We start from the raw sequence: 12,106 nt of genomic DNA on the forward strand, positions 1-12,106 counted from the left end.
AAATGGGAGTTGAACAATGACAACATGTGGGCACAGGGAGGGAAACATCACACACCAGGGCCTGTCGGGTGGGAGAAAGGGGGAGGGATAGTATTAGGAGAAATACCTAATGTAAATGATGGTTTGATGGGTGCAGAAACCACCATGGCAGCTGTATACCTATGTAACAAATTTGCATGTTCTGCACATGTATCCCAGAACTTAAAGTATAATTTAAAAAAAAAAAATTGTATCACCGGTTGTTCACACCTGGACTAAATTTTAGAAGCAGTGCTGGTTTCGGGAGCTGCCTGCAGCAACTGAAGAAAGAGAAAATGTTGACTACTCTTGACTTGAAAGGGATGTTGGAATAGTACCAAGTTTTCTTTCTATAAGAATTTTGAAAGACTAGTAATTATTGAAATATATTTGTAAGTTAAATCTATGTCATATTACTTACTTGTTCTCTCCTTTAATGTTTTCCTATGTTTATATGGATTATGTTTTTTTCTGTTTAATCAAGTATATTTTCCTATTTAATATCCTGGTATTTTTCTTATTCAACATTTTTGGTGATGTAAAAATACTGTATTAGTCCATTCTCATGCTGCTAATAAAGACACGCCTGAGACTGGGTAATTTATAAAGGAAAGAGGTTTAATTGACTCACAATTCAGCATGGCTAGAGAGGCCTCAGGAAACTTACAATCATGGCGGAAGGGGAAGCAAACATGTCCTTCACATTGTGTCAGGAAGAAGAAAGGCCAAGCAAAGGGGGAAAAGATTTTCCTTATAAGACCATCAGATCTTTTGAGAACTCACTATCATGAGAACAGCTTGGGTATACCTGCTCCCATGATTTAATTACCCCCAACCAGGTTTCTCCCATGACACATGGGGATTATGGGGACTACAGTTCAAGATGAGATTTGGGTTGGGACACAGCCAAACTATATCAGATATTTTATAGAAAAGTTTGATAATAATTCTATAGGCAAAGGATATTTAAGCTAAATAAAAACACTGCAACTTGGGTTCAGGGACAGACCTTTATTATGCAAAATGTGGTTGAGATTGTAACTGATTGTTTTAGATTCACTTTACCTTAACTTTTCAATGAACAAAAAGATAGAAATAATATTTTAAATAGGCTTTAAATTTAGTTGTTTAGCTACCATTTATACCAAGTATTCTTGCTCAGCTGCAGGAAGCAGTTCATAAATTTTGTACTCTGCTTTTAATGATAAAAGAAAGTGTTCCAGTGACATCTTGTGGCTTCTCCAACATAAAACCCAAATTACTGTTTCTTTGACTAGATTAGTATTTCCCAACTTTCTTAAAATGTTTGCCCATAAAATATGGAAGAGTTAACTCTGCCATACTGGGATAAAATGTAAGGTTAACTTTATGTGAGTTTAATGAATCACATTATTTTTCACTTGGTCTCTGTTTTCACAAAAGAACAAAAGTAAAGATAGTGGAACTTACACATTGTACAACAAAGTTGTTCAACCCACGGCCTGCATATGCAGCCCAAGACGGCTTTGAATGTGGCTCAACACAAATTTGTAAACTTTCTTAACTTTCTTAAAACATCATAAGTTTTTTTCTTTTTTTTTTTAAAGCTATCGTTAGTGTATTTTATGTGTGGCTGAAGGCAATTCTTCTTTTTTTTTTGTCTTTTTTTTTGAGACGGAGTTTTCACTCTTGTTACCCAGGCTGGAGTGCAATGGCGCGATCTCGGCTCACCGCAACCTCCGCCTCCTGGGTTCAGGCAATTCTCCTGCCTCAGCCTCCTGAGTAGCTGGGATTACAGGCACGTGCCACCATGCCCAGCTAATTTTTTGTATTTTTAGTAGAGACGGGGTTTCACCATGTTGACCAGGATGGTCTCGATCTCTTGACCTCGTGACCCACCCGCCTCGGCCTCCCAAAGTGCTGGGATTACAGGCTTGAGCCACCGCGCCCGGCCCGGCAATTCTTCTTTAAATGTGACCCAGGGAAACCAAAAGATTGGACACCCCTGTTGTACAACTAACCTCACACTGTTCTATCTGATGAAGTCCCAGCTGATCCTGAGACAAATCACTTCCTCACTCCATGCTTCCTCATTGCCTTCGTACTTCCCGACACCCTAATTGAGAACTTCAGCCACGGGGCTGGATAGAGAGCCTATTAAATTATCTCTAAGTTTTAGCTTGGGCTGAGTTTGTGGAGGGATTTTATGGCACTCAGATACGCTGAGATTCAGGTACCTCTATAGGGTTTTGGGTGGGAGAAGGAGTATATAACTGATATCTAGAAGATAGATCATCTACAAGTTACTCAGTATTCACAAGTGAATAATTTTTCTTAAAATCTTTATTAACAATAACTTTATTGAACTTAAGTTCTATCCTTTATATCCTGAAAACAATAAGATTTTTTAAATTGTTCTAATTATTTGCATTTTCTAAAATTGAAAGTGCTTTTTCTGGAATTCAGCCAGCAGTTTCCATTTGTATTCTCTTCAGTCTGCCCCATCCTGTATTCTTAGACTCAGCAGGATGTGTCATCTGCTCATAAAAAGTGGCCCCTATTTTAGTGTTCAGGGCATTCAGGCCTATTACCACCTCGGATCATTACGTTTAGAAGGGAACATAATTATCTTACCTGATGAACCTTTTTTACAGTTTATATATATATTGGTTGATAATAAAGAATTTTTAAACTTCATTTTCTATAAACCAGAAAAAAATGTCATACATGTGTGTCCTTTGTTTTTCTTTCATCTGTATTTGTTTCTTTTCCTTTTTATATATGTTACCAAGACTTATGTTGTCACACAATATTGTATTTGTGATAAGCACTTGTAATAGTAAGCCTGCTTTTCTAGTATCAACCCTGTATTTGTCAGGTTAGCATCATTCAACATATAATTTCTTCTGCAGATCTTATCTCCAAATATACTCTTCATCTTATCTCCAAATACCCTTGAATGACTTTCAATGACTTCTTCAGAAAGTAACCTGCAAAGCGTTTTATAATCTCATCTACCCCTGTAAAGCCTTGAATATATAACTACTGCTTTTGAAGCAGTCATGTCATTATGCTTAAGTTTTAAGGAAAAAATAAATTTCATTTCAGATTTGTGTGTGTGTTCAACTAGACTAATTTTTTTAAATGTAGGTATTATAGAAGAATGTTATCAATGAGCTAAAGGCTTTCTTGTTTTCAGATTAGAAGAAATGGAAGAAAAATATCTAATGAGAGAATCAAAACCAGAAGATATACAGATGATTACAGAATTAAAAGCCATGCTTACAGAAAGAGACCAGATCATAAAGAAACTAATTGTAAGATATTTTGATTTTAGTCTAACCATGTTTTTAATCAATAGATACTGATTGGGAAAATATGGGACAATATTTTTAAGTAATCCTAAGTGAAAGTAGAAAACAGAGAACATGTGCATTTTGATTGAAAGTTTATTGAAATGTTTATGAATAAAGGTAAATATAATTTTTAAAATTTAAATTTGGCTTTAGGGTAAGGGAATTGTATGTCTTTCATATTTTTTAAAAGAAAGTCTTTTTAATATATATTGAATGTTAAATAATATGTCACTGCCAGTATACAATTAATATACCATTGAAGTGTGTGTATGCACGTGTGTCACACATGTAGAATTAGGATTGGCTAGCAAGGAAAAACCAGCACATCCATGTATTAGCCTGGATTGTATGCTAACAAGTTGAGAATATTCATTTCCTAAAATGTGTCCTAGCAAACACTAATCCAAAATTTTTACTCTATAGAAAAATAAGTGTTCCATAATCTAGCCTCAGAAAAGTTGCATGTTTTCTCTTAGAATGTCAGTAATACTGAGGTTCTCTCTTGGAAAGTCAGTAACAATGGATTCTTAATGGCTCTGAAGTTTATCAGCTAAGAAATACAGATTTAACAATTAATATACTTTTTAACTGTTGATCTCTTCAGCTGAACACTGTGGACGTTAGCATGCAAAAAGAGCATAAGAGCAACATTTATTTCTGAAGTCCTTTTTACTCTATGCATCTCTTTTTGCATTTAGGAGAGGTAGCCTGTTGTCTGAGACTAAAAGTTCCTGCTGAGAGTAACAGGTAGTAGATTGGGAATCACAGATGGAATCTGGGAGCAGGCCTTGGAAAGATGAGTGTGTGCTGCTTCAATCCACCAGTCACCCAGTTTTCTGCATATTGTGAACATGAGCACAGGCCTTATAGATTGCTCCATCTGATAGCAGCAGACTTATGGAAAATTATATTTCACACATGAAATCAGCAGCATGGTAAATGTATTGAAACTGTGTTCCATAGAAATAGCTATTAATTCCCAGTTCTTACCGAAGAGATGTTACAGATATAATTGTATTTTATCCTCATAGCGAATACAGTAAAGCAACTTTCCAAAGTAACACAGCTCATTAGGGAAGAGCCAGTAATGTAGCGAAGGGTAGTTCCATTCTCCTTCCACAACAACCTGATTCTGTGGGCTGTGAGGCACATGACATTCATGTCAAGATTAATGACATGAATGGCAGTGGTGACTAAGACAGGCATAAAGAATTCTAGATTTCACTAGAATCTAGTTCTGCTAGAACACAGCCCTGCATTCTCCCATACACTGTTGTATTTACTTCTGGCCTTCCCACATTCTGCTTGCTTAATTAGCACCGTCTTGTTGGTGAAGCCAAAGGTAAAGGTTTTATCTCTATATGGGCATTCACTTTTTCCCTGTTCTCTGATTACCATTGCTATCATAAAGTAATATCTCAGGTTAGATACAATCAAATCTGTTTACAGTACTGAAGAGTAATAAGGCTGGGTATGATGGCTGATGCCTGTAATCCCACCACTTTGGGAGGCTGAAGCCGGGTGACTGCTTGAGGGCAGAAGTTTGAGTCCCACCTGGGTGACATAGTGAGACCTTACCTCTGCATACACCAAAAAAAAAAAAAAATAAAGATAAATTAGCGGGTTGTGGTGGCACATACCTATAAAAAAAAATAGAAATAAAGATTAATGATATAGTATCATCCTCATCTGTGGAAACAATTCAGTCATGCCCAGAGCCCCATGAATGTAAGTTAAACCTGCCCAAACTGCATAGTGAGACCTGTGAAACAGAGATGGGCCCACATAAAACATTTAGGTCCACTTTTGAAGGAAAAGGGGTCAAGTGCCTGAGTATAGGGTTTAAAAGGTGTTGAAAACTTACCACCCAGCATTCCTTAAGACAGCAGCAATCAGGTCTAGAAGTCTTTAAACAAAGTCTATAAATCTTCATTCAGGTTTATATTAAATTTTAAATGAAATGGCATTTCTACATTTATGTTTTTAAAATATTCCATAGAAAATATTTAAAAGATGTTTATAATTCTTTTGCATAGGAGGATAATAAATTTTATCAGCTGGAATTAGTCAATCGAGAAACTAACTACAACAAAATATTTAACTCAAGTCCTACTGTTGGTGTTATTAATCCATTGACTAAGGTATGTGCTGCAAACACTGTAGAATAGGAATATGGTTTAAAAGTTGGTTAAAAATTTGGTGAAAATATTTGGAGCAGCATAGGATAAAGCTCCCCAAAAAATGTTTTCTTAAATTTAATAATCTAGTACTAAAACATAGGAATTATTTATATGTTCATTTTCAGAATGAAACTGTATAATACTCCTACTCCTTGAAATATATTTTACCAAAATTATAAAACTTGGTTCTACCTTTTTTCTTATTTCCAAAGAACACTAACCTTCTGGCTCTTTGTAAGACAATTACTTGTAGTTTTTGTTTTGTTTTTGTTTGTTTGCTTGAGATGGAGTCTCGCTCTGTCACCCAGGCTGGAGTGCAGTGGTGCAATCTTGGCTCACTGCAACCTCCACCTCCCGGGTTCAAGTGATTCTCCTGCGTCAGCCTCCTGAGTAGCTGGGATTACAGGCATGTGCCACCACGCCTGGCTAATTTTTCATATTTTTAATAGAGGCAGGGTTTCACTATGTTAGCCAGGATGATCCCCATCTCTTGACTTTGTGATCTGCCCACGTCAGCCTCCCAGAGTGCTGGTCTTGTCGTTTTCTTACTGCTCACAATCCTCTACGGAGTCCAGAAAGACACTCCACCCCTGGATACCCAACAGCTGTTCAAGGTTTAAGGCCTAATATCTTAATGGACCTTGGGTTGAACATATATTTTGTTGCCTACCAATCATCATAGAAGGGCTTTACTTCTCTCAGTCTTCTGACCATTCTTTTTGGTTTGGTTGGGTTTTTTGTTTTCATTTTGGAGATGGGTTTTCACTGTGTTGCTCAGGCTGGTCTCAAACACTTGGGCTCAAGTGATCCTCCTGCTTCCAGCTCCCAAGTGGATGGGATTACAGGTGTTTGCCACTTTCCATGGCTTTATGACCATTCTTAACAATTAAAATTGAGTATGACTTACTTTGATACTTGTTACTTTCTTAGGACAAATAGAAGAGCCGTGAAATGGCCATGGCCAAGTCTTACAAATCTTTGTACCCTAGCTTCCCATGGTTCCAATAATGTTTTGAGTATAGTAGATACTCAGTAAATATTTGTTCAGTTGCAAAATTTTATCACATTCCCTATAAGCCACCACAAATTATTCTGTGATAAAGAATAAATGATTTTTTAAATATATGTATATATATACACACACATACACACATATATATTGGCTTCATAGGAATTATGAATCTTGTGGCAGAAATCAATAGTAGAATAAATAAAAGTGATAGTTGTAAAGCTGTTTTTTAAATTCAGATTTTATTAAGTTTCTCATCACACCTAATCTTTATTAGGCTTTTACCCAGAAATTTTCCTTTCAAAGCTCATGAAACTTCTGTATTAAGAACACTGAATCTATCCTTCCTTTACAAGTTAAAAGTGTTCCAAACTTTAAACTTGAATGTTTTCTAAAACAGAATGACTAGAGAGGCATGTTGCTATATCTCAGAGTCTAAAATACTGCCTGGCAGATAGAAAGCTCTGAGTGAATAATTGGTGAATGAATATTAGTTTTAGTTTTTAAATTCATAAATTAGGGTGAAATAAGATTTTAATTATAAAGAAAAATTATAAGACTTGTGGAAAAGAGATATACTAAAAATATTCCTTTTATTATTTACTTTATTGGTATTAAATTTTTTAGCTGCAAAACCAAAACTGTAGAACTTTAACGGTGTTCTTTTGATTTCTTAAAATAGAAACCTTAAGTAGGTTTAATTATGCCCTCTGGTGACTAGAACAAGAAAGTGCAAAAGAAAGTTCTTCCTAAGAACTTTCGAACTACTTTTGACTGTTAATAGTGATTTTAGTTTTCACACATAGTTCTGAAGAAGACGTTATTGTTATTTTCTTTTCCTGGTTATGCTAAAATAGGATTCTTGTCAGAGACTCTTCAAGTCACAGAATATGACAGGAAAATGTTTAGACAATAAGATAAATACAAAGTTTCATCTTGTATATTAATTGCATTTTTTCTCAAACTCGAGTTATTTTCCAAAGAAGTTTACAAATTTCATTAGTATATATCTAATTAGTAAAAAAGAATATTCTGAATATCTAATAATATGTTAATCTTTATTTCTCATAGCAAAATGATGATCATTGATTCTAGAGATGTGAATAAAATACTTTGAGACTAAAGTCAGTGAATTGCAAGCTGATAGATTTTGATAATCTGCAAGGAATTTGTCTTTTTATCTCTTAATTGTAAAGACTCATTAAAAAATAAATTGATTACTATTTTACAATCTTTAAATTTTAAGAAATATGAGCCAATTAATGATATTGCCAATTAATTTGGAAATGAGACTTAATTATGCAGATGTAATTTTCTCTCTTCAGAAAGATAGACGTCACAGTGAATTTAAAACTGGATTATTTCTCTAAGTCAGCTTTAGGTCTTTAGTAGAAATGTGTGATTTGTTTCAAACTACATTGCCAAGCATTTTCTCATTCCTTTTTTTTTTCCAGGCAAGAACTGCCTCCCTTTGACAGATGGCTAAATTTCATGGACCTCTCTTTTAAAATTATGTTTAACTTTGCCCCTTCTCCTAATTTTAGCCTAAATCCATTTAACCTTCTATCTGCAAGACTTGCTCTCTCCCCCGACCCTTTTTCCCTTTTCTTCCCAGAAGGGTATTCTTTACCCCTTGGCACTCTTTTTACCTTCTCCCATTCCTCGAGAATGATTCCTAATATTTTTTCCTCATTCTTTTCTGTCCCAGTAGCATGTCTGTCTTTGAGGATTCCATGTAGATAAAAAACACCTCCAAGGATTCCCAGACCACAGTTTGGGTAACACTGGTTAATTAATTTAACATAAAGCTTCCAAAAATTTCCTATGCCAAATTTCTATCTTCTGCCTTCCTATTTTCTCATTTGTCCTCATGCAGGGACTATCCTCACATGTATTATTTTTAATGCAGCAAAAGAAGAAGAATGATAAATCACCAACAAACAGGTTTGTGAGTGTTCCCAATCTAAGTGCTCTGGAATCTGGTGGAGTGGGCAATGGACATCCTAACCGCCTGGATCCCATTCCTAATTCTCCAGTCCACGATATTGAGTTCAGCAGCAGCAAACCACTTCCACAGCCAGTGCCACCTAAAGAGCCCAAGACATTTTTGAGGTGAGACCCGTCTCACCAATGGTTTTTTATTTTCTTTTTTAACTTGGAAAAATTTACCTTCTTACATTGCAGAAATCACTACTTTAAGAACAACCTAAGAAAAATTACTATGAAATATTTTCTTCAAAGTATATTTATCACCTCTCTAGAGAACTTCCTTTTGACTGTGTTAAAAAGATTTTTTTCTAATTTCTAGTCACCAGTCAATTGTCTAAGTACTTGAAGAGGTGTTAATGTAATCTATATGCTTAGAATTTTAATATTTATGCATAATTATCTTTAGTATTGTCACAAAATTTTAAATTAATAATCTATTCTTATTGCAGAACTTTAAAATAATTTTTTTATTTACTAGTTTTGTTTTTTATATGTTTATATTTTTCCCTTGTTTACCAAGATTATTTATAAATAAATATATATACATATATATATATGTATATATATAGTCAAAATAAAAACATACGTAAGCTCTGGGAACTTAAATATACTTAAACAAAAACTAAATTTAGAAAAAATAAATAATTTTTAAAATTACCATTCCAATTTTAAGTTACCTTGCAGTTGTTGATTAAATGTATTAACAAATTTTGAATGAAATGCAAATTTCATTAGAAATTTAGCCATTAGATAAAGTCAGAAAGTACTATTGTTTTATGCTGATCTTACTATTACTGATTTTTTGCTGCTTTACGTTTTTTTTCGTATTTTTACTAAATCTTAGCAGTGCCACTAGTAATAGTTTTACAACTAGTCAGGTTTTTTTTAGGCTAAGTTATTAATGACATAGTTAATGATTAACAAAAAAATAGCAAGAATGAAAAATAGTCAAATACACCTCTGAATTTGTCTCCTGCTAAATATTTTGTGTTGCTTATTTTCCCTTGTGCATGGGTATGTTCAGGTATCAATAAGATGCATGTGCATGAGCTCAAGGAACATGACTACTGGAGTTTCCATTACACATTGTTGCGTGCCTTGTAATTTTCCCCAAAGACGGTAGGGATTCTTTTGTTTTCTTAAGTAGCCCAAAGAATCTTTAGTTAGAATTAAGATAAGTATAAACTACATAACATCAGTGATGGCGGGAAATTATATTTTTAATGTACTCTTTTTTCCTCTTATTTGCATAGGGAATTATGAAATGAAAATTTAATATAAAATGCATATAGTAAAAAGTACTAGTTACTTTAGTTATATTTAAGGACACATCTGTAAGATCAACTAAAAGAGAAAAGGTGCTGACGAGAGAAACATTATCTTATTCTCTCTTATTTACCACAGTTCTTACTGAATTTTTTATTCAAAGAAGGTGACATTTTTGCAATTGTTTTTTGTGATTGTTGTGATGTGGCTCCTCTTTAACTGACTTCATTTGAGCTGCTGATGCACTCTTATGCTCTCATGGAGTGGAGAACCGATTCTAGTGTAGAGGGAGTAGCAAATCTTTAAAACACGACTTACAACGTGGGGAACCCATTGTGGTAATCTATGCTGATGTTTTATGTGCTTTTGCCTTCATTTTGCAAAATGACTTAATGCTGGGTTACATGTCTCTCTTTTTATAAATTCAGTCCTGCTCAGAGTGAAGGTTCTCCAGTGGCTTCTCCAGATCCTCAGCGCCAGGAGTGGTTTGCCCGGTACTTCACATTCTGAAAGAATTGTGTTGGCACAGCTCTGTATGGACTGGTACTAAGAGCATGACTTTATACAGATTGTTATGTAAATAGACTTTCCTATGTCAAACACTGTGAATGAGAAAGTATTTGTCTCTCCAATTTGAAAATGCACTGTATTACCTGTGATATTTATTGTAATCACTCTATAAGGTACTATATTATGTGTGTAATTATAAATGTTATTTGTATTTGAGATGAAAAAGTCTTTAACCTTTGTAATTACTGCATAATAAATTTTGTTAAGCAATAATACTTTTCATTTTTTTCAAAGTTTTCTTTAATTTTTAAACATTTTTAAATTCCAGGTAAGACTTGTCAACAACTTTTACTGCATAATAATCATGTCATATCAAATTATTTGACTTCAGTAATCAAAACAAAATCAGGAGAGGGAAATATAAACTATTGTTTCATTACAATGTATAATTTAAACTAAATTATTCTCTAAATTTACAAAGCTAGAATGAAAGTGTTTGTATAAATTGTGGGCTTTCAAGTATATAAAATACTGTTGACTTTTAGGTTTGTTTGTTTTGTTTTGTTTTGTTTTGATTTTTTGATAGTTGAGACCTAGAACGTTAGTACAGTTAGTATCTATAATTAATACTATGTTATATTGCCAAAAGTCACTAGGTAAAGAATAGTCAATTTGATTTTAATTTGTCTTAAAAGCCAATTTGATAGTTTTCTAAGTTGACATAATTAATAGGGAGCAAGACATAAGGATTGGGAGCTCAGGAAAAGAAAGAGTAAGCTATAGATGTTTTGGAACATGGCATGTATAAGATAGATAAAACCACAGGTGTGGATGAGAACAATAAGGAAAGGGGGTTGTGAATAGAACTTTGGGAGAAACTAACATGTCAGCAGCAGACGGGGTTTGAATGAGAATGAGAAGTAGAGTTATAGATCCAAAAAAGCATAGTGTCCTAGAAGAAGAAAGTTTCAGAGAAAGCCAGCAGCCAGCCAAAAATGTTAACTGCCATAGTTACCAGGAAAGGGAAAAAATGAAAAGTGTCCATTGACTTTGACAACTACAAGATGGTCTTAGCAAAAGCAGATTCAGGATAACAGTGGCAACAAAAGCCAGATTCTAGGAAAGAGGGAAATGGGTCAAGGAAGTTGAATCAGTGAGTAAAAACCTCTCTGAAAAAAACTTAGTAATACAGGGAGGAGGAAAGAGACAGTAAAGTCATAGACTAGGAAAGGTGAAGATGGGCTTTGTTTGTGTCTTTAGGAGACTTTTATCATGCTTTTATGCTGGAGGAGAGAGATGGAAGGAGAAATTGAAAGGACAGGAAGAGAAGGGAACCAACCACCTATAGAATACTTGAATCTTCTTCATAACATCCCTGACTGAACTTTTATACTGCCAGTGATAGGAAGCTCCTTTCTGTGAGGCTAGCACTTGCTGTTCCACCAAGTATCTTAATCTCTGTGACTCAGTCTTCTGGGCTATATAATAAAATATACCTTCCACCCTACCTTCCCAGAAGATAATATGAGATAGCTTATGAAAGGTCTTAGGGAAGGTGTGAATTTCCACAGATAAGAAAATAGTTGTCTTGAAAAGTAGAAGAGCAAATATATTAAAAAACTGTAAAAGGATTCTCAGGGATAATTGAGATCAGAAACTAGATATATTGAAACCTATCAGCATGATTGTGGGTTTTAACCATCTTCAGCTACTAGCATGCAAGTTTTTAGGAAGGGATATTTGGACTTACCAGGATTAGGATAGTGTTGGGTAAGTACAACAGAAGGAGGGAGGTCAAA

The 12,106-nt window shown here is 34.4% G+C and overlaps 1 protein-coding gene across 14 annotated transcripts in view; it reads left to right on the forward strand.

The window, feature by feature from the left end:
• The window catches only part of FAM184A (family with sequence similarity 184 member A), a 123,565-nt gene extending 112,988 nt beyond the window's left edge, over positions 1 to 10,577 (forward strand). For 5 of the 14 annotated variants that reach the window (XM_032274921.1, XM_032274920.1, XM_032274924.1 and 2 more), the window contains 4 exons: positions 3,197 to 3,314; positions 5,390 to 5,494; positions 8,452 to 8,654; positions 10,226 to 10,577. In XM_032274921.1, the coding sequence (XP_032130812.1) occupies positions 3,197 to 3,314; positions 5,390 to 5,494; positions 8,452 to 8,654; positions 10,226 to 10,307 (508 nt within the window). In that variant the 3' untranslated portion in view covers positions 10,308 to 10,577. Of the gene's footprint in view, positions 1 to 3,196; positions 3,315 to 5,389; positions 5,495 to 7,996; positions 8,655 to 9,555 lie in introns of all 14 variants that reach the window. The other 9 variants (XM_032274923.1, XM_032274929.1, XR_004267835.1 and 6 more) reach the window with 8 other exon arrangements.
• Positions 10,578 to 12,106: the final 1,529 nt, after the last annotated feature.

This window comes from Sapajus apella, unplaced genomic scaffold, assembly GCF_009761245.1.
Source record: "Sapajus apella isolate SASKATOON/1434 unplaced genomic scaffold, GSC_monkey_1.0 scaffold6, whole genome shotgun sequence".
NCBI classification, from domain to species: Eukaryota; Metazoa; Chordata; class Mammalia; order Primates; family Cebidae; genus Sapajus; species Sapajus apella.